At 35.4% G+C, this 26,804-nt stretch overlaps 1 protein-coding gene across 5 annotated transcripts in view; it reads right to left on the bottom strand.

Annotated features, from left to right (window-relative positions):
• The window catches only part of GALC (galactosylceramidase), a 65,188-nt gene that overhangs the window by 18,085 nt on the left and 20,299 nt on the right, over nt 1–26,804 (bottom strand). For 4 of the 5 annotated variants that reach the window (XM_032287695.1, XM_032287700.1, XM_032287697.1 and 1 more), the window contains exons 8-12: nt 22,209–22,364; nt 19,251–19,375; nt 17,246–17,373; nt 1,272–1,361; nt 462–548 (exon numbers count right to left, since the gene is read on the bottom strand). In XM_032287695.1, coding sequence (XP_032143586.1) covers nt 462–548; nt 1,272–1,361; nt 17,246–17,373; nt 19,251–19,375; nt 22,209–22,364 — 586 coding nt within the window. The remainder of the gene's footprint in view (nt 1–461; nt 549–1,271; nt 1,362–17,245; nt 17,374–19,250; nt 19,376–22,208; nt 22,365–26,804) is intronic. The other variant, XM_032287696.1, reaches the window with a different exon arrangement.

Genomic DNA, 26,804 nt, shown 5'->3' with positions numbered 1-26,804 from the left:
GTGGCTGGGGGGGTGGGAGGGAGGAGGGGGAGGAGGAGGGGGAGGAGGAGGGGGAGGAGGACTGAAACAAGAAGTAAGAGTGGTGATGCAGAATAAGGAGTAAGAGAAATTTCTGGGCACAATCATCTATACTTGACCACTAGTAGGATACAGAGGATGAGTGGGAAAAACAGATAGTCTCAAATGGGACTTAAATTTCTGACCTGGGCAGCCAGGTGGTGGTATCACCATCCATCAAAACAAACTAAATGTCTAAAAGCTGAACACATCTATGAACACACAAACTTCTATGCTGCCTTGAAGAGAATTTCTATTAGAAAAACCAGTTGGGAACAATTTTACTATGTTGCAGCTACAAAATCAATTATAAAATATAAAACAAAAATTCTTAATGAAATTTCTGTTCCCTTACTGTTTTACTATTGGAATATCCAAAATATAAGAATGTATTTTAAAATTACCCATAGAGAATCCAGCTGCTTAAAAAGGAATCTTTCAGATGATTTTCCAAGTTTGGTATACCACACCTGCAGCTCTGGTATTTCACTCTGTAAAGAAAAGACAAAAAAGCAATGCTGAGTAATTCTTCACAACCACTTTGAGGATTTCCAAAATCAGTACCAGCAAGAATGTACCAATGACAGTATGTACTCTATCTTATTTACCAAAAGAACCACCTCAAATACTAAATAGTTATATTTTTAAAAATAGGAAAACACTGTTCTAGCAAATACTTTATTCTCTAAACACTAAAGAATTTTGGCAAATGATGAAAAAATTATAGTGTCTTTGCTTCAAAAATATTCATTACTGTACCTGTGTAAAAACTTTTAAATTAATTTTCTGGAATTAAAAAACAATTCTTATGCCATGAATAATCAGAAGCTGCTGTTTCTCAATTCAAACCTAACAATTCACAGAAATAGCAAGTATATGGTACTTTTAAAAAATATATTTTTGGTATAGAATACTGTAAATATCAATGCTTGAAAGTTCCCTAGACCATATAATGCTTCTACTACCAAGAACAACTTTCTTGCAAGTGACTTTGAAAGTGTTCCTCAAAGTCACAGAGTGTTTTACCTCCTGCTGGCTTCTGTCTTGTTAGAATAAAGCAAGTCAGAAGACAGAAGACACCAGGGCCTTTCTCAATTCATATGCAAACCTTTAATAGTTCATAATATAAGGCTTCACTTAAGAACTACTGGCCTGTGATAGAATATATAAATTCTTAAATCAAAACCAAAATAAAGTTATACATATTTACTTACAAAAGATCCCTTGAGAATAAAGGTAGCAAATTGCTGTGACACATTGAAATAAGGAAGAAATGGCCGTATACATTTAGAATGTTTATGACTCTGAAAAAAAAATCACATACATTATACAAATGATGTATAAGCTACCTTAGGGGAAAAAGAGTTCAATAGTTAATGCCCAAGATTAACAGAAATGACATATACTAGGTAACAAACATGAGTTTATTTCACATTTTTAAAGACTTTTTTATAATATAATCTTTACTGAATGTGTATTGTATGTTCCTAGTCAAATGCAAAGTACAATGGCACTTCAACTAAATCAAACTTTGAATTAATAGCTAAACTGTAGAGACATACATGGCACTCAGATTAATTTTGTGTTATAACTGTTTTCCAACTGAAATACATCAAATAAAAAGCAAAAGGAAAGATGTTTTCACTGAAAAGACACCTCATCTAAATATAACATTCGTTCTCATGTAAGAAGTAATGTGTGTGTGTGCGCGCACACACACGTATATATATCTACAGTATATATAGACGTCAAATACATACTAAGGTCAGCTAAATATTTGTAACAAATAGTTCTCAAATTGCCATCATTTTTTACTAAATACTCACTACTATGGGCTGGGAAAAAAAGAAGTATGAGACCTAATTTCCACTTTAAAAGATTCCACAGAATACTTTAGTACACAGTTTAGTACGCAGTTTAGTACACAGTTCTATTTCAGGCTTTGCCGACAACTAAAAAAATTACTTTCATAATCACAGATTTCAATACCTGTCTCTTAGTAATTGATAGTACAAATAGACGGACAATCAACAAAATGTAAGAGATTTGAACTCTACTGAGAGAATGTGTTCTCTTTCTAGGTCCACAAGGGGGCATAGTTTTTAGGGCAAAAACTTCCCAGAGCCATGCCCCCTCCCATCTCTCTCCATCCAGGAGATTTAATCATTTCTGCTGAATTGTTGAGGGCGTGGGAAAAGGTCACAAGTCAATCACTCCAGTGGAAGTTTAAAGGAACTCTTTTTCTTGGCTGGGGTGGGGGGCTTGGAGAGGGATGGAATTCCTCCCAGATTAAAAGTCCCTGTCTCCCTCATCCAGGTGGATTTTCCCCTTCTGGAGTCCCCTTCCACTCTCATGGAAGCTGCTTTTCCTCTCCTAAACTCTATTTCTCTCTCAATTCCCTTCCACTCAGTGTGGAAGCTGTCTTTACTCTCCTAGATTCCATCTTTCTGGATTCTCTCATTCAGTGTGAGAAGTGCTTTCCTTCTCTGGTTTTCCCCCCTGGGAACCTTCCTCACTCAGTGTGAAAGTGGGTTTTCTTTCTCTCTCCTTCTCTTTTTTCTCTCTCTGCCTAAATAATCACTTTCTGCAGACACTTTTTGAGTCCGGTATTTACTGGCACACTGCACCATGGTCTCCTCTCCCATTCTTGGGTGAGTGATAGACCAAGAACCTAGAGAAACATTCTCTCAGGGGAGCTGAGGGTTCCCCTGAACCCAAAAACCACCAAACAACCTGCCTTAACATCTATAAGTGACTCCATCTAGCTACAGCAGGATGCACATTCTTTTCAAGTGTACATGGAACATGGGCCAAACTACACCATACTCTGATTCATAAAGCAAGTCCTGATAAATACAAAAAGATTCAAGTCACACAAAATATTTTTTTAATCACAGTAGAATTAAATCAGGAGTGAATAACTGAAAACCTTCTGGAAAAGTTCAAAATATTTACAAACTAAATAACAAATTTCTAAATAATCAATAGGTCAAAAGAAAAACAAAAAGGAAATCAGAATTTTCAGCTTTATGAAAATGAAAACACAACGTATCAGAATTTGTGGTATGCCACTAAAACAATACTTAGAAGGAATTTAGAGCACTAAATACCTAGATTAGAAACAAAGAAGGGATCTGAGAGTTCAGCTTCAGCCTTGAGATACTAGAAAAATAATAGCAAATTTAAAAATATTACAAATTTGGTTCAGTGTACAATGCTCAGGTGATGAGTGCACCAATATCTCAGAAATCACCACTAAAAAACTTGCTCTTGTAACCAAATACCACGTGTTCCCCAAAAAGCTATGGAAATAACATTTTTTATAGTAAAAATAAAAATAAAGCCCAAAATAAGCAAAGAAAATAAAGAGAAAAGAAGAATCAATTAAACAAAAGCAAATTTAAAAACCACAAGAAAATAATAAAACCAAAAGCAGACTCTTTGAAAAGATCAATAAAATTGAAAAACCTCTAGCCAGACTAATCAAAAATCAGGATATAAAGAAAGAAAACATACATTTCAACAATAAGAAAGATGATACTACTAGAGATCAAATATTTGCCTCGGGGGAGAGACAAGGCATGAAATAGCTTCAAAACTGTTTTTAAAGGAATTGATATTTGACACAGAGCACAGGGAGGTTCAAGACTAATGTAGTTCTCAAAAATAATGGAAGTTTCAGTGAAAAGCAAATTAAGAGGCCAGTACATTCATTACAGGAATAAGTAAAACCACAGCCCAGCCTAGTATACCACTGAGAATCAAAAAAATAAAGTGACAGTTAAAAAACAAAAAACAAACAAAAAAAACACCTCCTGTGGTCAGAAGAAAACTAAAACACTAACCTCAAACAATCGCTGAAAATAAGCTGGAATTTAATTGGATCAGTCTTTGGAACAATTTAAGTCCCCAGGGCATTGTTTAAAACAATACAGAAATCCACCAGCAATTAGTGTAACTATAGTGAGGTGTGATCAAGGAACCAGACAGAGTCCTGGAAAAACTGATGTCATCCCACAGTGACTGGATATGCCCAAAGCCACATTCTCCAAGGAGCAACATTTCAGCCTTTACAGTGTGTGTGTGTGAAGAAGACAACAGACTTCACTAAAATACTCCAGCAAATCACTAAATAAATAAACAAGTCTCAAGGGAGAGAGGATCAATGCCCTGAGTTGCTAGCATATATTACATGTGAGTTGCTACTATATATTATATTTAAGGTCCAGTTTCCAAAAATGCACAAAAAAATGAGACATTCAAAGAAAAAGAAGTGTGCCCCAAACACAGGGGGAAAAAGTAGGCAAGAGAAACTACCACTGAGAGAAAACAGATGTCAGATTTAACAAAGACGTCAAAGTAGACCATACAAGTGCCCATCAAAAGTGAACCAAATAAAGAAAATGTGATAAATAAATATAAATATATATATATATACATCACGTGATATATATATATAGATCATGCAAAACTACAGAGCAATAAAAAAGAATGAAATCAAATCAATTAACATTATCCATCATATAAGCAGAACCAAAGACAAAACCACACAATTATCTCAATAGATGCAGAAAAGGCCTTTAATAATATTCAAAATCCCTTCATGTTAAAAACTCTCAATAAACTACGTATTGACGGAACATATCTCAAAATAAGAAGAGCTACTTATGACAAACCCACAGCCAATATTAGATTGAATGGGAAAAAGCTGGAAGCATTCCCTTTGAAAACTGGTACAAGACAATGATGCCCTCTGTCACCACTCCTATTCAAGACAGTATTGGAAGTTCTGGCCAGGGCAATCAGGCAAGAGAAAGAAATAAAGGGCATTCAAATAGGAAGAGAAGAAGTCAAATTATCTGTTTGCAGATGACATGATTGAATATTCAGAAAACTCTGTAGTCTCAGCCCAAAAACACCTTAAGCTGATAAGCAACTTCAGCAAAGTCTCAGGATACAAAACCAATATACAAAAATCACAAGCACTCCTCTACACCAACAATAGACAGAGAGCCAAATCATGAATGAACTCCCATTCACAATTGCTACGAAGAGAATAAAACACCTAAGAATACATCTAACAAGGCATGCAAAGGACCTCTTCAAGGAGAACTACAAACGACTGCTCAAGGAAATAAGCAAGGACACCAACAAATGGAAAAACAATTTTTCCAAGGAAGAATTAATATTGTGAAAATGGCCGTACGGACCACAGTAATTTACAGATTCAATGCTATTCCCATCAAACTATCATTGGTATTCTTCACAGAATTAGAAAAAGTACTTTAAATTTCATCTGGAATCAAAGAAGACCCTATACAGCCAAAAGAACAAAGCCAGGGGCATCATGCTACCTGACTTCAAACTATACTACAAGGCTACAATAACCAAAACAGCATGGTACTGAGTCAGATAGATGAATGGAACAAAGCAGAGACCTCAGAAATAACACCATACATCCACAATCATCTGATATTTTACAAACCTGACAAAAACAAGCAATGGGGAAAAGATATCCTATTCAATAATGGTGCTGGGAAAACTGGCTAGCCATATGCAGAAAACTGAAACTGGAACCCCTCCTTACACCTTATACAAAAATTAACTCTAGATACATTAAAGACTTACATGTAAAACCCAAAACTATAAAAATACTAGAAGAAAGCCTAGGCAATACCATTCAGGACATAGGCTGTGAACAAATACTTCATGATAAAAACACTAAAAGCAATTGCAACAAAAGTCAAAATTGACAAATGGAATCTTATTAAACTAAGGAGTTTCTATACAGCAAAAGAAACTATCATCACAGTGAACAGGCAAGCTACAGAATGGGAGAACATTATTGTAATCTACCCATCTGACATCTTATTTCCAGAATTTACAAGGAACTTAAATTTATAAGAAAAAAAACAAAAAACCTCATCAAAAAGTGGGCAAAGCATATGAACAGACAGTTCTTCAAAGAAGACATTTACGGAGCCAACAAACATGAAAAAAAGCTCAACATCACTGATCATTAGAGAAATGCAAATCAAAACCACAATGAGATTATCATCTCATGCCAGTCAGAATGGCAATTATTAAAAAGTCAAGAAACAAGAGATGCTGGTAAGGCTGTGGAGATACAGTAATGCTTTTACACTGTTAGTGAGAATGTAAATTAGTTCAACCATTGTGGAAGACAGTATGGTGATTCCTCAAGGATCTTGAACCAGAAATACCATTTGACTCGGCAATGCCATTACTGGGTTTTACTCAAAGGAATATAAATCATTCTACTATAAAGATACATGCACACATATATTTATTTCAGCACTATTTACAATAGCAAAGACATGGAACCAACCCAAATGCCCATCAATGAAAGACTGGTTAAAGAAAATGTGGTACATATACACCATTGCATATTATGCAGTCATAAAAAGGAATGAGATCATGTCCTTTGCAGGGACATGGAAGCCATCAGCCTCAGCAAACTAACACAGGAAGAGAAAACCAAACACTGCATGTTCTCACTCATAAGTGGGAGTTGATCAATGAGAACACATGGACACAGGGAGGGGAACAACACACACCAGTGCCTGTTGGTAGGTGGAGGGTGATGACAGGGAACTTAGAGGGAAGTCAATAGGTACAGCTAATCCCCTGGCACATGTATACGTATGTAACAAACCTGCACCTTCTGCACATGTATCCCAGAATTTAAATTTTTTTAAAAAAGAAAGAAAAAAAAAGAATTAAATCATGTCCTTGCAGCAACATGGATACAGCTGGAGGCCATTATTCTAAGTGTATTAACACAGGTACAGAAAACCAAATACCATATGTTCTCATTTACAAGTGAAAACTAAACATTGAGTACACCTGGACATGAAGGTGGGAACAAGAGACACTGGGTACTACGGGTTGCAGGGGGAGACAAGGAATGAAAAACTATTGCTACTATGCTCACTAGCTGGGTACAGGATCATTCATACCCCAAACCTCCACATCACACAATACACCCATGTAACAAACATGAACATGTGCCCCTTGAATCTAAAACAAAAGCTTTAATTATAAAAAAAAAAAAAGTAGCCAATATAAATATGTTCAACTAAGAGAAATTAAAATCTTAATGAAGTAAAGCAAGGCATGATGAAAATATTTCATCAATACATAGTATCAATAAAGTGACAGAAAATCTAAAAAAAAACTGCAAATTCTAGAAAGTGAAAAACACAGTAAGTAACATGAAAAATTAACTACAGGAATCAACAGTTAAACATGAACTGGCAAAACTCACAAAAAAATTGAAGACGTCGATAGAGACTGTGTAACCTGAAGAATAAAGAAAAACATGAAAATAAAAATGAACAGCACCTCAGAGAGATGTGGGATTCCATTAAGTCCATCAACATATATGCAATGGGATAATAAGAAGAGTAGAGAGAAAGGAGCAGAAAACAATATTCAAAGATACAGTGGCTGAAAACTTCCTAAATTTGTTTAAAAAAATATTAATCTATATATCCTAAAAGACCCACAAACTCCAAAAATAAATGCAAAGAGATTCCACAAAGGCAGATAAAGATGCTAAAAGTCAAAGAAAAACTTGACTTGAAATCTTGAAAGCAGCCAAAAGAAAAATGACTTATCATTTACAAGGGAACCTCAGTAAGATTAACATTGATTTATCACCCAAAAAAATGGAGGATATCATATTCAAAGTGTTCAAAGAAAAACACTGTCAATCAAGAATCCAATTTCCATCAAAACTATCTTTCAAATAATGAAGGCAAAATACATTGTTAGATAAACAAAAACAGAGAATGTATTGATGGAAGACACAGCTTTCATGAAATACTAAAGAAGTCCTTTAAGCTGAAAGCAAATGACCCAAGACAGTAAATCAATTTCAACAACAAAAAGGACTGGTAAAGGTAATTATGTAATTATAAAACATGGTAAAAAATGCATATTTCTTCCTATCATAACTCCCTTCTCATATCTGATTTTAAAAGCAATTTATAAAACAACATGTATGTGACTGTATTCTTAGAACATTCAGAAATGTAATATAATTGCCAACAACAGCATAAAAGAGCCAATAAAAGAAAAGTTGTATTTGGCTTAAGAAAATGATACCAGATGGGAACTCAAATCCACAGAAACAAATGAATAGAACAAAAATGGTAAACAAGAAGATTCACATAACAAACTCTATAAATATATATTTGTAATAAAATATAAATATATAAATATGTTTTTATAAATTTATATATTTTTTCTTTTTTTTATATTGTACTGTAGGTTCTGGGGTACATGTGCTGATCATGCAGGATTGTTGCATAGGTACATACTTGGCAAGGTGGTTTACTTCCACCTTCCACCAACCCCCCCATCACCTGTAACTGGCAGTTATCCCTCCCAGCCTCCCCACCCCTGCTGTCCTCCCTTAGCACCCCTGCCCACCGACCCCAGTGTGTAATGTTCCTCTCCCTGTGTCCATGTGTTCTCACTGTTCAACACCCACCTATGAGTGAGAAGATGCAGTGTTTGGTTTTCTGTTCTTGTGTCAGTTTGCTGAGAATGATAGTTTCCAGATTCACCCACATCCCTACAAAAGGCAAGAACTCATCCCTTTTTATGGCTGTATAGTATTCCATGGTGAGTATGTGCCACATTTTCTTTGTACAGTCTATCATCCATGGGTATTTGGGTTGGCTCCATGTCTCTGCTATTGTAAACAGTGCCACAATGAACATACGTGTGCATATGACTTTATAACAGAATGATTTATAATCTTTTGGGTACATACCTAGTAATAGGACTGCTGGGTTAAATGGAATTTCTATTTCTAGATCCTTGAGGTATCGCCACACTGTCTTCCACAATGGTTGAACTAATTTACACTCCTACCAACAGTGTAAAAATGTTCCTATTTCTCCACATCCTCTCCAGCATCTGTTGTCTCCTGATTTTTTAATGATCACCATTCTAACTGGTGTGAGGTAGTATCTCAATGTGGTTTTTGATTTGCATATCTCTAACAATCAGTGATGATGAGCATTTTTTCATATGTTTGCTGGCCACGTAAATGTCTTTTGAAAACTGTCTGTTCATATCCTTCACCCACTTTTGAATGAGTTAGTTTTTTTCTTGTAAATCTGCTTTAGTTATTTGTAGATGCTGGATATTGGCCTTTGTTAGATGGGTGGATTGCAAAGATTTTTTCCCATTCAGTTGTATGCCAGTTCACTCTGATTGCTTCTTTTGCTGGGTAGAAACTCTTAAGTTTAATTAGATCCCATTTGTCTATTTTGGCTTCTGTTGCCATTGCTTTTGGTGTTTTAGTCATGAAGTCATTTCTTATGCCTATGTCCTGAATGGTTTTTAGTTTCTTTGGATTGGGTTAGAACATGTTCCTTTAGCTCAGATAAGTCTGTTATTACCCACCTTCTGAAGCCTGCTTCTGTCAATTGGCTGAACTCGTTCTCCACTCTGATTTCTTCCCTTGCTGGTGAGGAGTGGGGATCCCTTGAAGGAGAAGAGGCATTCGGGTCTTTGGTAGTTTCATCCTTTTTGTGCTGGTTTCTTTCCATCTTTGTGGATTTATCTAGCTCTGATCTCAGGTTGCTGCTAGAAGAGGTTGTTTGTCTGCCTGTCAAGGTGCTGCTGGTTGCCAAGGATGCAGTCTAGTTGCTATGTAGGCTTCCTGTGTCTTTTGTTTATCCAGGAAGATTAGGCCCACCTCTTTAATAGCAGGTGCCCTTCCCTCCCCCGAGCTCGAGGTGCTGCTGGGTTTCCAAGGACTCAGTCTGGTTGCTACGAAGGCTTCCTGTGTCTTTTGTTTTCACAGGAAGATTAGGCCCACCTATTTAATGGTGAGTGCCCTTCCCTCCACTGAGCTCGATTGTTCAGGGTTGAGGTCAGGCTGAGGTACTGGCTTCGGAACCCTCAAGTGAGAGGGCTTCAGCCTGCTGGGTGGCTTTGTCAGGGAGGGACCCACCTAGGTATATCATCTGTCTCCCTGCTTTCAACTCCCTCCTTCTAGGGGCAGGGGGGCAGTAGCTCAGTCTGTAGGGCTCTCCCGGCCAGCTTTGCATCCACTTAGTTCTGTGCCAGCAATCCATGGCGCTGGCCCGATTGTTATTCAACTCTGCACTTGTAACTCCCAGTGCTTGACCAGTGAAGATCCCCTATTCTGTGTGTTTCAGACGCTTTGGGGGAAGAACTGCATCAGAACCGGGGCACTTTCTGGGTGAAGCAGTGCCCCTCACAGCCTCAGTTTTCCCTGTTTGGGCTATGCCAACTGTCTAACAAGTTCCATTGATATGAACCTGGGACCTCAGTTTAAGCGGCATAGATCGCTTGCTTTCTGCATCTCCCTCACTGGGTGTTGTGCACCAGAGTTGTTTCTATTCAGCCATCTTGGATCCCGAGTCAATATTTTTAATTTTTATTTCAATAGCTTTAGGGATACAAGTAGTTTTCCCCCTCCAAGTCTCCAATGTCCATTATACCACTCTGTATGCCTTTGTGTACCCATAGGTTAGCTCCCACTTATATTAAAACAAGTGGTTTTTTTTTTTTTTTCAATTCCTGAGTTACTTCACTTAAAGTAATGGTCTCCAATTCCATCCAAGTTGCTGCAAATGACATTATTTCATTCTTTTCTATGGCTGAAGAGTATTTCATGGTACAAACTCACAGAGACACACACACACACACACACACACACACATTTCCTTTATCCACTAACCAGTTGATAGGCACTTAGGTTCATTCCATATCTTTCAATTGTGAATTGTGCTGCAACAAACGTGTGCAGGTAACTTTTTGATACAGTAACTTATTTTCTTCTGCGTAGATACCCAATAGTGGGATTGCAGGAATAAAGTGTAGTTCAATCTACTTTTAATTCTTTGAGAAATCTCCACACTGTTTTCCATAGAGGTTGTGCTAATTTACATTCCCACCAGCAGTGTATAAGCATTCTCTTTTCACCACATGCATGCCAACATCTATTGTTTTTTTGACGTTTCAATAATGGCCATTCTGATTGGAGTAAGGTGGTATCTCATTGTGGTTCTAATTTGTATTTCCCTGATGATTAGTGATGTTCAGCATTTTTTCATACATTTTTTGGCCATTTGTATATCTTCTTTTGAGAAATATCTATTCATGTCACCTGCCACTTTTTAATGGGATTTGTGTTTTTCTTGCTGATTTGAGTTCCTTATAAATTCTGGATATTAGTCGTTTGCATAATTTGTAAATGGCTTCTTCCATTCTGTAGGTTGCCTGTTTACTGCCTGATTCTTCAGAAGCTTTTTAGTTTAATTAGGTCCCATTTATTTATTTTTGTTTTGCTGCATTTGCTTTTTGGGTCTTAGTCATAAATTATTTGCCTAGGCCAATGTCCAGAGAGTTTTTCCTAGATTTTCTTCTAGAATTTTTATGGCTTCCGGTCTTAGATTGAAGCCTTTAATCCATCTTGAGTTAATTTTGTATATGGTGAGGTAAGAGGTAGGGATGCAGTTTCATTATCCTAGGCAAATAATGTTGCTATCCAATTTTCCCAGCACCATTTATTAAATAGGATGTCCTTTCCCAAAATTTATATTTTTGTGTGCTTTGTCAAAGATCAGTTGGTTTTAAGTATTTGGTTTTATTTTGGGGCTCTCTATTCTGCTCCATTGATCTATGACTCCTAGATCTGATAAAGGAATTCAGCAAAGTTTTGAGTTACAAAATCAATGTACACAAATCTGCAGCACTACTGTACAACAATAATGACAAAGCTGAGAGTCAAACTAACTCCATCTCTTTTAGAATAGCTATAAAAAATATAATATATAATAGATGATGCAAACAAACAGAAATACATCCCATGCTCATGGATTGAAAGAATCAATATAGTGAAAATGAGACCACAACGCCCAAAGCAATCTACATATTCAGTGTAATTCCTATCAAAATATCAACATCATTATTCACAAAATTAGAAAAAACAATCCTAAAATTCGTATGAAACCAAAGAGTCCAAACACCCAATGAAATCCTGAGCAAAAAGAACAATCTGGAGGCATCACATTATCTAACTTCAAATCATACTACAAGGCTATAGCAACCAAAACAGCATGTTATTGGTTTAAAAACCACATAAATGTATATATATAGTAACAATGTCCTATTAAGTTTGCAGCACACAGTGTTGTGATATGTATGCTAATAATAGAACAAAAGGGGAAAGGGAACAGAGCAACAAAGGAATTCAGCATAATCTACTGGAATTCGGTTAGCTTAAATCTGAAGTGAATCCAGTAAGTTAGGATGTATATGGTAAACCCTAGAATAATCACTAAAAAAAAAAACTCATAAAAATATAGTGAATAATTAATATTATTTAAATGGCCATACTTCCCAAAGCAATCTATAGATTTAATGCATTCTGTATCAAAATGCCAAGGACATGCTTCATATAAATAGAAAACTCAACCATAAAGTTCATATAGGACCACAAAAGACCACAAACAGCCAATGCAACCCTGAGCAAAAAGAACAAAGCTGAAGGCATCACACTACCTGACTTCAAAACATACTAAAAGGCTATAGTAACTATTAATAAAACAGCATGGTTTTGGCATAAAAGCAGACACACAGACCAATGGAACATAATAGAAAGTCCAGAAATAAATTCACACACCTATGACCAACTAATTTTCAACAAAAGTGCCAAGAATACACACTGGGAAAAAAAAGTCTCTTCAATAAATAGCACTGGGAAAAATAGCCACATGCAGAAGAATGAGACTGGAACCCTACCTCTCACAATATACAAAAGTCAATTCAAAATTGATTGCATACTTAAATATAAAACCTGAAACTATGAAACTAGAAGAAAACAAAGGGAAAGTGCTTTATGACAATGAGATGGGCAAGGATTTTTTAAGTAAGACCTCAAAAGCACAGACAAAAAAAAACCAAAAATAGACCAAGGGGATTACATCAAACTGAAAAGATTTTGCACTGCAAAAGAAACAAAGTAAAACAGACAGCCTACAAAATGGGAGGAAGTATTTCCAAATTCTACATCAGACAAGGGGTTAATATCTAAACTACATAAAGAACTTAAACAACAAGAACAACAACAAAATAGCCCAATTTAAAATTGGGCAAAAGACTGTAATAGACATTTCTCAGAAGACAATACAGATGGCCAACAGGTACATGAAAAAATATTCAACATCACTAATAATCAGGGAAATGCAAATCAAATGGGGATACCACCTCTCTTTACTTAGAATGACTATTATCAAAAAAACAAAAAAAAACAAGCGTTGGTGAGGATGCAGAAAAAAAGAAATACTTAACGTTGATGGGGTTGTAAATTGGTATAGTCACTATAAAAAACAGTGTGGAGATTCCTAAAAAGTTAAAAATAGGCGGGGCACATGGTGGCTCACACCCGTAATCCCAGTACTTTGGGAGGCTTAGGCAGGCAGATCACGTGAGGTCAGGAGTTTGAGAGCAGCCTGGCCAACATGGTAAAACCTGTCTCTACTAAAAATACAAAAATTAACTGGGTGTGGTGGCAGGCACCTGTAATCCCAGCCACTCAGGAAGCTAAGGCAGAAGAATCACTTGAACCCAGGAGGCAGAGGTTGCAGTGAACCAAGATTGTGTCTCTGCACTCCAGCCTGGGAGTACAGAGACTCTGTCTCAAAAAAAAAATTAAAATAAAAAATAAATTAAAAGTAGAGCTACCACATGATCCAGTAATCTCAGAACTACTGTGTATATATGCCCCCAAAATAAAATATGTATGTTGAAGAGGTATCTGCACTCCCATATTTATTAAAACACTATTTACAATAGCCAATATATGGAATCAACCCAAATGTTCAACAATGAATGCCTGAATAAAGATAATGTGGTATATATGCACAATGGAGTATTATTCAGTCATAAAAAGAATGAAATCCTGATATTTGCAACAACATGGAGGAATATGGAGGATATCATGTTAAGTGAAATAAGCCAGATACAAGACGACAAACACCTCATGATCATACTTACACGTGGAATAAGAAAAAAGAGTTGCTATCACAGATGCAGAGAGTAGAACCCTGGTTACCAGACACTGGGGTGGGGCTGGGAAGGGGAGGATAGGAAGAGGTTGGTCAATAGATACAAAGTAACTATTACACAGGAGGAATAAGTTCTGTTGTTTTATTGCACAGCAGGGTGAGGATGGCTAATAGTAAGGCTTTGTGTATTACAAAATGGTTAGAAGAGAGGCTTTTGAATGCTCTCATCCTAAAGAAATGATAAATTCATGAGGTGATGGGCATATTCTGATTTGATCATTTTATCACATATATGTATCAAAACATCAAATTGTACCTTACATTAATAAAAAATAAAAATATAACAAAGTTGAGGTACTCACATTTCCTGATTTTAAAATTTACCAGACAGCTACAGTAATTAAGATAGTGTGGTGCTCACATTAGAAAAGATATATAGGCCAATCGAATAAAATTGAGGTTCCAGAAATAAACCCTCAAATTTATCGTCAATTGCTTTTAAACAACGGTACTAGGACAATTCAATGAAGAAAGAACAGTCTTTTCAAAAAATAGTTCAGGGACAACTGGATATCAAAATGCAAAATAATCAAGTTGGACCCACAGCTGATCCTAGTTAAGAAAGAAAATGGACCAAAAACCTAAATTTAAGATTTTAAACTCTAAAACTCATAAAAGAATACATAAATAAAAATCTTCAGAACCTTGAATTAGGCAATCGTTTCTTAGATATGACACCAAAAGCACAAGAAGCAAACAAAAAAACAAAATGGACTTCATCACAATTTAAAACTTTCTTTAATTCAAAGAGTACCATTAAGACAATGAAAGACAACCCATACAATGGTTAAACATCTGCAAATTATATTTCTGATAAGGAATTTTTATATGGAATAGAAAACACTTAAGACTCAATAATAAAAACACAAATATCCCAATTTAAAAATGGGCAGAGTTTAAACAGACATTTCCCCAAAGAAGATACACTACTGGCCAATAAGCACAAGAAAAGATCCCCACATCATTAGTCTCTAGGAAAATGCAAATAAAACTACAATAACATGCATTTCACATCCACTAGGATGGCTATAATCAAAAGCACCGATAATAAGAACGGTTGGGGAGGAGGTGGAGAATTTTAAGCTTCATAAACTACTGGTGGCAATGTAAAACAGTACAATAACTTTGGAAAACAATTTGGTGGTTCCTCAAAATTTTAAACACAGAGTTACCATGTAACCCAGCAATTCCACTCCTACATATATACACAAGTGAAGTGAAAACACGTCCACAGAAAAATTTGTACACATACGTGAATCCATACCATTATTCATAATAGCCATGACAGGTCTCAAGACACACTACCCCCAAATATTTTAAAGTGAAGAAATCTGAGAAAAATGCAGAAGTAGAAAGGTTACTCTCTGACCTTCTCCTTTCTCCTCTGAAGCAGCTCATAAGACCCTCATTCAACAGGTGCTCTCCTTATATCCTTTATCTCTGAAGACAGTTTCTGGTGAAGAAGATGAGATGCCTACTTACTCTAACAGACTGCAAATGAGATCCTGAGACACTGACAAAAAGCTAGCAGAAAAGTAAGAATTCTCACAAAGCCCTGCTCTTCTGGATCTCTGCCTGAAGTACCCGATCAAGAGAAGACAATTGAAAAAAACAAAAACAAAAAAAACTTCTTCTCATCCCATCCTCTCCAGATTCAGATTCACAGAAGAAAAACGTTTGGTTTGTGACTCTTGCATAAATTTAGTTTTGGGTACTCATTACCTGTAGATCCCTTCCCTCCCAGGGTCAGCTATTGCTTTCCTCTTTGTCTCATTATGTATACTGAGAACCTGGCTTGACTTCCCACCTGTTGGGGATGTGTGAGATGTCAGTTTTGTGTATGCAGGCAGCCAACTTCAAGTTGGGGGCCCTAAGAATATAGCCAGACAAAAATGTGATTTGCCCCCCATTTACAGCTAGCTTACCAACTATTGCCAGCTCTGACAGGGAATTGGGAGTAAGGAGATTATCTGGGTCTTTCTTTTGACTATCCTTGGGAGTGGTTCTAGGTCTTGGAGGATCACTTCTCAGCTTTTTGGCTGTGATCAAGTGTAGATCTTGGGAGGGCTGCATCTTTTTATACTCTCTTTCAAGGATCCTCTTCATCCATGTTAAGACATAAAAGGCTTATTGGTTTGGGTTCTGAGTCACTGAATGGATACCCTTGGTTTAAAAAGCTCAATACTGCCAGGAATATTTACTGTTTGTCCTAGTTCAAACCTGATAGTAGGATACTTCAAGGCCACTCTGTTCTCTGTTTTGTATCTTGCTTCTCCCATAGGAACTTAATTGCTAGAAATCCCTCTTCACAAAGCTCTGCTGACTATATGCACTTCCTATTCTGCCCACTTCCTTCTTGTTGGAACTTCATTGACCTCTTTAGGAAGCTTGAGATCTCCCTAAACTGGTACCTCTAAGACTTCTCCTCTCCATTTGCTTCTGCTTCTCCTTATACCTTTTCTCACTTTCATTCTTTCATTCAGTTCCCCTGAATCCTTGATATGTCCACTTTCAAGCCCTGACCTCCTCCCATGCCTCTGTCCACCTCTCAGACCTATTCCCTTCCTACTCCAGCCCCTCAATCACTTGAATTTTAAGCTCCTTGCTCTCAACAGACTTAAAGTCTCCCCAAAACAACCAGAGACTGAAAAAAAAGCCTCCATAAGATTACACGTCAGGGCAAAACATATCAGGGCAAAACAACCTGAGGTGGAAAAAGCCACAGCCTCCATAACATTATGTATCAGGGCAAGGGAAGGTGTGAAGGTCTTCTCCACAAATACTGGTAAACAGGTAATCTTAATTTTGTCCCAAATGCCAGAAACAAAGTGGAGAAAAGATGAAAGATGACTGTTTTGTATAAATCAGTGAGCTGTGTTGCTATGCTTTACTGACTCAGGGCTAAATTTTTTTAAATGAAAATCGTAAGATCTTGGTATCTGTCTGTATGGTTATGTATTTATATCTACAAAAAGGTGTTCAGTTTGTATTACGTTGTTTTTCCAATAGTAAAGAAGTGACTTAATCCAATAGCAACAACAAAAGCTTACCATGGTTTCAATGATGATGGTGAGGTTCCCTAAGCCATCAGTTAGAGCTACGTAGCTTCCTCCTTTCTCTAAATGGCCAACTGTCTTCAGGTAATACCAGCCAGGTTGAGTAAACTGAGTGGTATGAGCTATAGAAAAACAGAAAGACCCAAATAAGATAAAAATGGTAATAACAATGTTTCTTTAAAAGAAAAAAAAGCTGGATATCAATTAGAGTCTGAATGATTCTAACAAGCTATTTTCTATTTTGGAGAAATATATCTGTCAACTTCATGTTTAAATTTTTAAATAATCCAATAAATGGTACAATTGCAAGAAGATTCCTGGAATGATGGACAAAATAAATGAAGCTGTCAGTTCAAGAATACAATCAGTATTTTTTTTTTTAAGAACAATATAGTTATTCCCTCCCAATCTTGGTTCATCCCTATTTAACCCATCCTAAAATAGCTACCAAGGAAAAAAAAAAAAAAAAAAAAAAAACCTTAAAAAAAGTTAATAATGAATTTCAAAAACTAACTTTCACGGTTTCAAATATATTTATTTCTACCACATGTATATTTATTGGTGACCTCCTAAGCTGGTCCTGAAAATGTACTAAGCAATCCCAACCCTTAGAAAAGTCACAAAATTAAGAGTATAGTAGTTCATCTAGATCATGTGGGACCAACAATTTCAACATTCAAAGGGTTAATATACAAGTCTTAATTTTCTCATGTTTTGGGGAATACAATTTAAAGAGCTTAGAATAATACCATGATTACATAATTAATATGATTACAAATCTGCTTTGGAGAGCACAACTAAAGGGAAAACCACCACATTTATGTTTAAAATAAAAACAAGTTCACTTCAAATTCATGATTTTCTTCCGAAAGCATTTTACATTTAAAGAAATTGGCTTTTTAGAAAGATTGTTAGGATTTTAAAACAAAATAGTCACAATGTTTAATCTTTTACAAAAGAAAATGAAAAAGTTTCAGTATTGTTCAGCAACAGATTTTGTTATTTTGTTTATATTATAGTCACTATTAGTATGGTTATATCTCTTCATGAAAAAGTGATACTGAGCCATCCATCCCTGCATAATGTCAACCTTCCTTGTGACTAAAAAATGACACTGTAGTAAAACTTTTGTGGTTCAATAAAACTGGATGTATTATCTATAGCTCTGTTCATTATCTTTGAGCTATATAAATTATGTCTTGTCTGGTAGAAATTTAGCTGATTTCTTCCCTATTGTAAGAAACCCGATTTGCCTCCATTGACAATTCATCTCCAGTTCTCTTATTCTACAAAAACATTGTGCTATGTTGACTTTTCATTTGAACTGTTTCTAACATCTGCATCTGCCAGGATCCTTTGTATCATATAAGTACGATAAAATATTCAGTATGTGCTCATTTTTAAAATCTATATAAGCTACATTGTTACCTATTTTGAAAATTACCTTTTCACAACACACACCAGTAGATTTAGGGGACAATATAAAGCCATATTTCACATAACTTTCATATTTACTTATTCATTTGATGATTCAATAAATACAGTATTTTTTAATCATCTACCTTTGATTTTGCTAGCATATTATTTTAATCAAAACTACATTAATATTATTAATATAAAAGAACAAACTATCTCCAAAGCTAATTTTAAGACTTCTAGATACTCTTTTTATAAATACATAATTTTAGTAGCAATTATCATAGTTTGTAATTATATCCTTAGATGATTATTTATTTCTGTCTCTATCACTACACAGCTCTCCCTTTTCCTCTCTCTCTCCTCCTCTCCTACACTTTTCTAAAAGCCTAGTCTTAGAATAACCAGAGAGTAGTCTAGTTACCCAAAATATTCTTATAAAACACTGGCAAATCTTGCTTAGAGACACATATTAAAACCCACACCCACATTGACACATAGTTTATATTATCTTCTTTAAGTGTTTCTCTGCTTTGTCTCTTAGAGAAGAATTTAGAGAGCGACAGATGGAACTGAACCATACCTGATACCCAGACAGGTGATTCTACCACGTAGTGCCCACTCCATGGCTCCTGGGCTGTCATCAACCCGCATCTCCCATAAGGCAACTGTTCATAGTAACTGGCCACTAAATTCCATGCGATTGTGCTAAAAGATTTGTTTGATAAGAAAAGAAATATCAAGACAACTTGTGATAAAAATGTAAATGTCTAAAAACCTGGAGAAAAAATATTTTATCACAGTAATACACATCTACGCAAATGACAATAAAAGGATCACCCAAAATAGAAGTTGTCTAAATTCATTCACTTTTTGAAAAATCCAGTGTTGGCTACATTTTAATATTTTTCACGGTGAATCACATGATAAAAAATAAAAATGTATTATGTGCAAAATTTTTACTGAACAATGGTACAGCCAAAAGACAAATCATACCCCACCAGTACCTGACACATCACAAATTTGAGTCAAATGCAAATACAGGCTTTTTGCATACCTACTTTCCTTTCAACAGTCAGCCTTCTTAATACCCCAGTTTCATGACATAATTTTTATGAACTTGACTCTGAACTGTTCCAAAGTTTTACAACTGAAAATTCTTAATCAGACTGCCTGGGTTTAAACCATGGTTTCACCACTTAACCTCTCTGTAAAATGAGGATAATAATTATATCTCTCTCATGTGATTGTTGTAAGGATTAAATGTACTAATGCATAGGAAGGGTATGGAACAAGGTCCAGGCTGTAGTATTGCCATTAAATATTATTCGACTTCATCTACAAGTAGTAACTGGATCCACTTGCTGATGTCTTTGTGGCCCATTGCTTCTCAGATGATCAGGCCCTAACAGTCCAGAGCAGGTGCTAAACCCTAAAAGTTTGACTCTCTGGTTCTCAGAAAATCCAAGGGCAAAAGGGAATTTCTTGAACTTGGTATTGTTGGGTTCCTCACTGATTAAAAACCCACAGAGCTTAACCACAGAATTTTATTTTTCTTAATCAAGACCTTATTGGGGGGAAATAGGGGAGGGACAGCAGGGGGTGGGGAGTTGGGGAGAGATAGCATGGGAAGAAATGCCAGATATAGGTGATGGGGAGGAAGGCAGCAAATCACACTGCCATGTGTGTGCCTATACAACAATCTTGCATGTTTTATACCCCAAAACCTAAAATGCAATAAAAAAAAGACCTAATCCAGCATTAAAAAAAAAAAAAAGACTGACATTCCTAGCAAATCAAAACCTTCTAATTCTATCAATACAAAGTATAAATAATGGACCTAATTTTCAAAACACCTTACTACTAGTGAATATTTTAAGTTCTTGTGATTTTGGTTATGGTTTGCAAGATGCATGGTATCCTTTCTGGCTAGTGACAGAGTATTAATCAAGACAAACTTTACAGAGGGCATTTTGTAAAATACATACAAAACCTTTCAAAATCTATGTATTTCTGACCATTCCATTTCTAAGAATGCATTCTAATAGTCATGGGTATGTACAAAGATATTTGTATACAATCACTCATTTCAGTTTGTACAAAGCTACTAATTAAAATAGAGACAACTTCCAATTCTAAAAAGAGGGAAATATTCAATAAGGAATAATATATTTTCCACATCAGTGTTTCCCAACTTGTGTGGCATCAGAATTACTCGGGGGCACTGACTAGATGGACAGAACCCCACCAGCCTTCCCTGTAGATTCTGATTCACTAAGTCTGGGCAGCTGCCAAGGAGTAGCTATAACAAGTGTCTCAAGTGCTTCTTAAGGCAAGACTTAGAAATAGTACCTTATGCAACAGAATATTTAAAAATCCATTTACAGCATTAAAAATGATGAAGTAGAAACATAACTAAACGTGAAAAAAAGTTCCCAATGTCATGTCAAGTGAAAAGCACCTTTTTAAACAGATTCTATAGCATGGTCTCAATTTTGTATTAAAAAATGTATACATGCCAATATAAAATAGGAACACATACACTAAAATTGCTAAGGATGGTTAGCTCTGGATCATAAGACTGTAGATGGTTTTCCTTCTTTCTTTGTACCTATCTTCAGTTTTCTAAATTCTCTGCCACAAAGATGCCTTACCCTTAAGACCAAATCAAGTTATAACTGAACTCTCCATGTCTTTTTTTTTCAGAAAAAGGACAAATAAAATATATGGCAACCCACATTAATATCACAACAAATATATATACTGGTTTGCTTTTGTTCCATTTATCATTATTTAAGAAAGTTAACTGGATCTATTCACAATTAAAGCGTTTTTCAAAGCACTTAAGAAATGCTTCCCTTAGAAACAAAAACAGTTGTGTTCTCCCTTAAGAATATCTGTTTTTTAAACAAACAATTACACACATTAATGCCATGAGGAATCAATCAAACAGGCTGGGAAGCAGATAGTCCATAAGACAACTAACCTGGTCTTTTCAAAAAATCACTGTCATCAAAAATGGGGAATAAGGAAACTACTCTAGACTTGAGTGGTGTAACTTCTAAATGCAATATGTGTGTGCCTGACTATTCCTTTTCTTTAAAAAAGCTACAAATGGCATTTTGGGGGAACAGTTTAAAAAATCTGAATATATACTGAGTATTAAAAACACTCTCATGTATAAAAAAATGTTTTAGAGACACATGCTAAAATATTTAGAGATAAAGTGTCCTTACATATATGATTTACTTTGTAATTATTTTTAAAAATATATGCAGCTTGTCAAAAATCTGAGAGCTGCATATATTTTGCTGCATATAAATTATACCTCAATAAACCTGACTTTATTTAATATAGACTATATTCAAATATAGAAAATTAGATATAGATGAAGTATAAGTATAAAAATAGAAGACACTAATAAGGCAAAATGTTTACAATCATTGAATCTAGGTTATAAGAATAAGAAAGTCCATTTTTTCTAACTCTATGTTTTTAAATTTTTTATGATATAAACTCTAAAAGGTTTTGAATAACTTACGAAGTCATATAGCCATTGATATAATTCTGATTTAAAATGCGACCCCAGCAGCCTGCACCCGTGTCACTATTGAAAGTGCTAAAGTCTTCAGAAGACCAAAGCTTCTTTCCAGTCAATTTTGCATCTTTTACTGTATGGGTTCCAGGATAATGAGCCCTAGGAAAAAAAAAGGTGGGAGGCAATGGAAAATGGTCACAATGTCGTACTCATATACATTTGTTGAGTGCATAAAAATACAAGTCTTCTCCAAGGTTTTCTATTTTTAAACAGTTGGGTAGCTTCCAGGTAGATAATGAATGTAAGCATCTGCTTTACGCTCTTCTGTCTCAGCATGCCAATAAAATGACAGCAAAGAAAACAAAAGGGGATAAACCTACAACAGCATATAGGATAGGAAGGAAAATCATCAATAGATAAGAAATTCCAATCTATTTCTGGAAATCACAAAATTAATGGAAGCATGTTGAAGGATGGAGATAGCAGAGAGTGCCACAGCCTAGAATACTCCAAGAGGAGAATGAAGTAAAGATAAGAGTCAGACTTCCCAGGCAAAGCTAGGGAGCTTGGGGCAATAGTAAATGAGTGAGGAGGAGGCCAAAAATAAGACTAGTGAATCTATTATATAAAGTAGTACTCTCCCCACTACTCCTGTCCTGAGAACACAGAAAGATAGCTTGGCATTTACTACCAGGCCAAAAACAAAACAAAACAAAAAACAAAACCCACAAATGGTTATGTCTTGAATAAAAAGAATAAACTACCTTGGGAAAACTATAACAGAGCAGTGGTGGCTCTCAACCTAGATGATTTTTGTCCCTGGAGGGGATATTTGGCAATCTCTGGAGACATTTTTCAACTGTTTCACCTGGGGTTGGGGAGATTTGCTACTGGCATCTAGTGAAGAGAGGCCAAAAATGCTGCTAAACATCCCACAATGCACAGGACCAACCCTACAACAAAAAATTATCCACTGAATCAATAGGGCAGTGGGTGAGAAACTGCCCCAGAAAATGAATGCCTCCTCAATCTAGCATTTGATGGGAGGGGAGTCAGTCAGTGGAAGTATAAATGCATATTCATTACTGCAAGAGTAAAATACCCCCATAACAATGATTGTGGAAAACACTGATTATAGGAAGAAAAACAAATAATAAATTTTAAATGTAAAATAGAAAATAGATTGACAAGGCAATAAGAAATCACACTAGCTAAATAACTAGGAATAAGAGCATCTACTTTTTAGATTAAGAATTATTTACAAAAAAAAATACAAGCAGAATAATGGAGATTAAGTTAAATCATAATTCTAACCTTTGTAGTTTGGTGTAACAGTATTTATAACATCAAAAGAACGAGTGTGAATGCTTGCTTTACTTTTTAGTCATTTAATTCCATTTTAGGTCAAGAATCTTTTAGGAAAATAATCCTATCTCGTAATTCTTTATACCTAGTGAAGATGAATTAAGGCAATCAATTTAGCATCCCAGGATTTCATGAGTAAGAAAATAATACACAATATATACCGCAGAACATAAAAGGAGGTATTAGAGAAAAATGAGGTTCCACTAAGATTTTACTGAGTTACTAAACTCAGGTGAAGGCAGGTTATCTATTCAATATTACAATTCTACACTACAAAGATACCAACAGAAATCTAGCATCTAACAGGACTAAGTATTCATTGTTCTGGCACTAAAACAACCAACCTGAAAAAATCTGGCTACTAGTCTTTTAAATAATATAAATTCAAAAAATTACATTTTAGATTTATTCTTCTATTCCACAACTTCATTCTATTTCCATGACATTCAGCTTTGGTACCTCAGCCAAATGTTAATTTTAAGACTCATCTAGTTGTCATCCAGCTGTCTAGTTGCCAAACGAATGCTTGGTGTCTTTGGTTAAAATAGGTTTCTCTATTAAAGAAAACCCTGGAAAGTAACATGCTAGCATATTACCAATAATCAGTAGATGATAGGATTATGAGTAAATTCTACCTTTACACTTCTCTACATTTTCCAAATTTTCTATAATGACAAAATGAAAGAGTAACTATAATGAAGTTATAGGAATAGTAACTATATTGAAGTTATAGGAATATCCTTCATTCAGAAAATGATGAAACTATTACTACAGTCAAAGCCCAAATGATTTATTATATGATCTGAGCAAAGAAAGGGAGAACTAATACTAAAATCTTGGTCTTTCTCAATGTATAGATTTATTGCTAGTGTAACAAAATGTAAAGTCTCTTTAAGAATAAAAAATTTTAATGTACATAATCAGGCAAAAATTCTCTGTCATTTGCAGCATTATTTTTCAAACTTCAGTGACAGATAAAATTAATCTCATTGAAAGTAAACCAACTTTATAGTTTATCCTAACAGAGGAACGTATTTGTACTTTAAAAAATTAGAATTTCTGGCCAAGGCAGAACACGACAGTAGCCCAATTTCTGAAGCTCCTCAGTACTTTTCCTGAAACCGAACAGACCAACCAGATAAAGGAAAGGAAAAACTCACAGATAATACTTTCATCAAGATGACAGGGACTCCCAGGAGCCCCACAGCATCAGAAATGGCCCAGGATCAGCAGATGGTATATGGAAACTGTGTAAGTGAAAGGGGATTGGCCCACACTCACACAAAAGGAGTAGATCCTACCCTAAGGGGGAACATAGAAGACCAACTCAGGAAATTGAGAACATACATGCTTGAAGTTAGGGATGAATGCTCAAAACAGTGAATTCATTAGGAGATCAAACCCAATACTTTAACAGTTCAAATCAGATTTGTCCATTAGAAAGATGATGTGAACCACCCATATATCATAATTTTAAATTGTCTAGTAGCCACATTAAAAACATGCAAAGGTCCTTACCACAATAAAACACATAAATGAAAAAAACAAACTAATTTAATTTAAAAAGCAGAAAATCATGGAGAAATAATTTTTTTTTCTTTGAGATGGAGTCCTGCTCTGTATTGCTCTGTCACCCGGCTGGAATGCAGTGGCATGATCTCAGCTCACTGCAACCTCTGCCTCCCAGATTCAAGTGATTCTCCTGCCTCAGCCTCCCAGTAGCTGGGACTACAGGCACACCTGTAGTCTTAGTAGAGACAGCGTTTCACCATGTTGGCCAGGATGGTCTCCATCTCTTGACCTCGTGATCCGACCACCTTAGCCTCCCAAAGTGCTAAGCCACCGTGCCTGGCCAAGAAAATAATTTTAATAATATATTTAACCCAATATATCCAAAATATTATCACTTAACATGTAATCAGTGTAAATCAATCGTAAATAATATTTTTATATTCAATCTTCAAAAGCCAGGGTATATTTTATACTTATAACACACCTAAACTCACACTGGCCACATTTCAAGTGTTTCATAAACATACGTGACTAGTGGCTACTGTATTGAACAATACAGGGTTAAGCAATAACAATTTCAGGAGAAGGTAGCAAATAATCAGGAATGCTGGACCCTCAACATGAAAATAAGTGCTTTGAAGTAGAATCCAAATTGAATAAGGCAGGGACACTTTGTGTGAGGGAGAACAACTTTCAGTCAGTAAGGAGAACGGGGCCCAGCATAAACAGACCCTAGAAAGTACTGTAACTGTACAACAAAAATCTGCAGATATAGCACTGGCCAAGCACAACATGAATGGGGCAGGGATGAACAGTCTTCCTGTGAAGATGTGAGCCAAGAAATAGCTCCTGAACAAAATTCTAATAGTCAAAAATTGGAAACAGTCCAAATGACCATTAACAAATAATACACAGATAAGTTGTGGTGTGCTCCATTTAGCATCCAACAACTGGATGCTAAACACTAAATATGAACTACCTCTATATATAACAACATGCATTAATCTCACAAATTTATATGATATTGGCCAAAATAGCAGTTTCTATAAGATGCCATTTAAATAAAGTTTTTAAACAGGCAAAATTAGTCCACAGTGTTAGAGGTCAGATTAGTGGTTATCTTTAAGGCAGAAAGAGAGGTTAATGATTGGAAAGATTTCCAAGGAAAAATCTTTCCAAGAGGAGGTATCAGTAATCAAGCTTCTAAGGCACTAATAATTTTCTGGGTGGTGGTTACATAGGTATGTTCACTTTGTGACAATTCATGAAGCTATAATCCTATGATTTTTGTACTTTTATATATGTATGTATATATGCTGTAACACATTATAAATTTTATAACAACTAAAAATTTTTAAAGATGAATTGTTAAAGATATAGGAAACTAAAATGAAAGAATTATAGAATTATTATTTTTAAAAACACATTTTATAAATGAAGACTAAACTAGAAGGAACATAAGACAGAACAGACACTATGGAAAATGCAGTAAAGAATATAGAATAGTAAACATTGAAAAACATAAATAGATAGAGAAACATTCAGAGAAATACAAAATAAAGCCATATGCAAATAAGACCAAGATGTATAACTGGCGCTTCTAAAAAGTAGACCAAAATAATGGAGCAGAATAATGATTTAACTTATAACTTAAGTAAACCTTACTGAAATAATACATATATATATATATATATATATTTTTATATATATATATATATTTAT

Source organism: Sapajus apella, unplaced genomic scaffold (assembly GCF_009761245.1).
Source record: "Sapajus apella isolate SASKATOON/1434 unplaced genomic scaffold, GSC_monkey_1.0 scaffold20, whole genome shotgun sequence".
Classification (NCBI taxonomy): Eukaryota; Metazoa; Chordata; class Mammalia; order Primates; family Cebidae; genus Sapajus; species Sapajus apella.
Note: the sequence above shows the minus strand (reverse complement) of the source record. Positions and strands in the feature narration are given on the sequence as shown.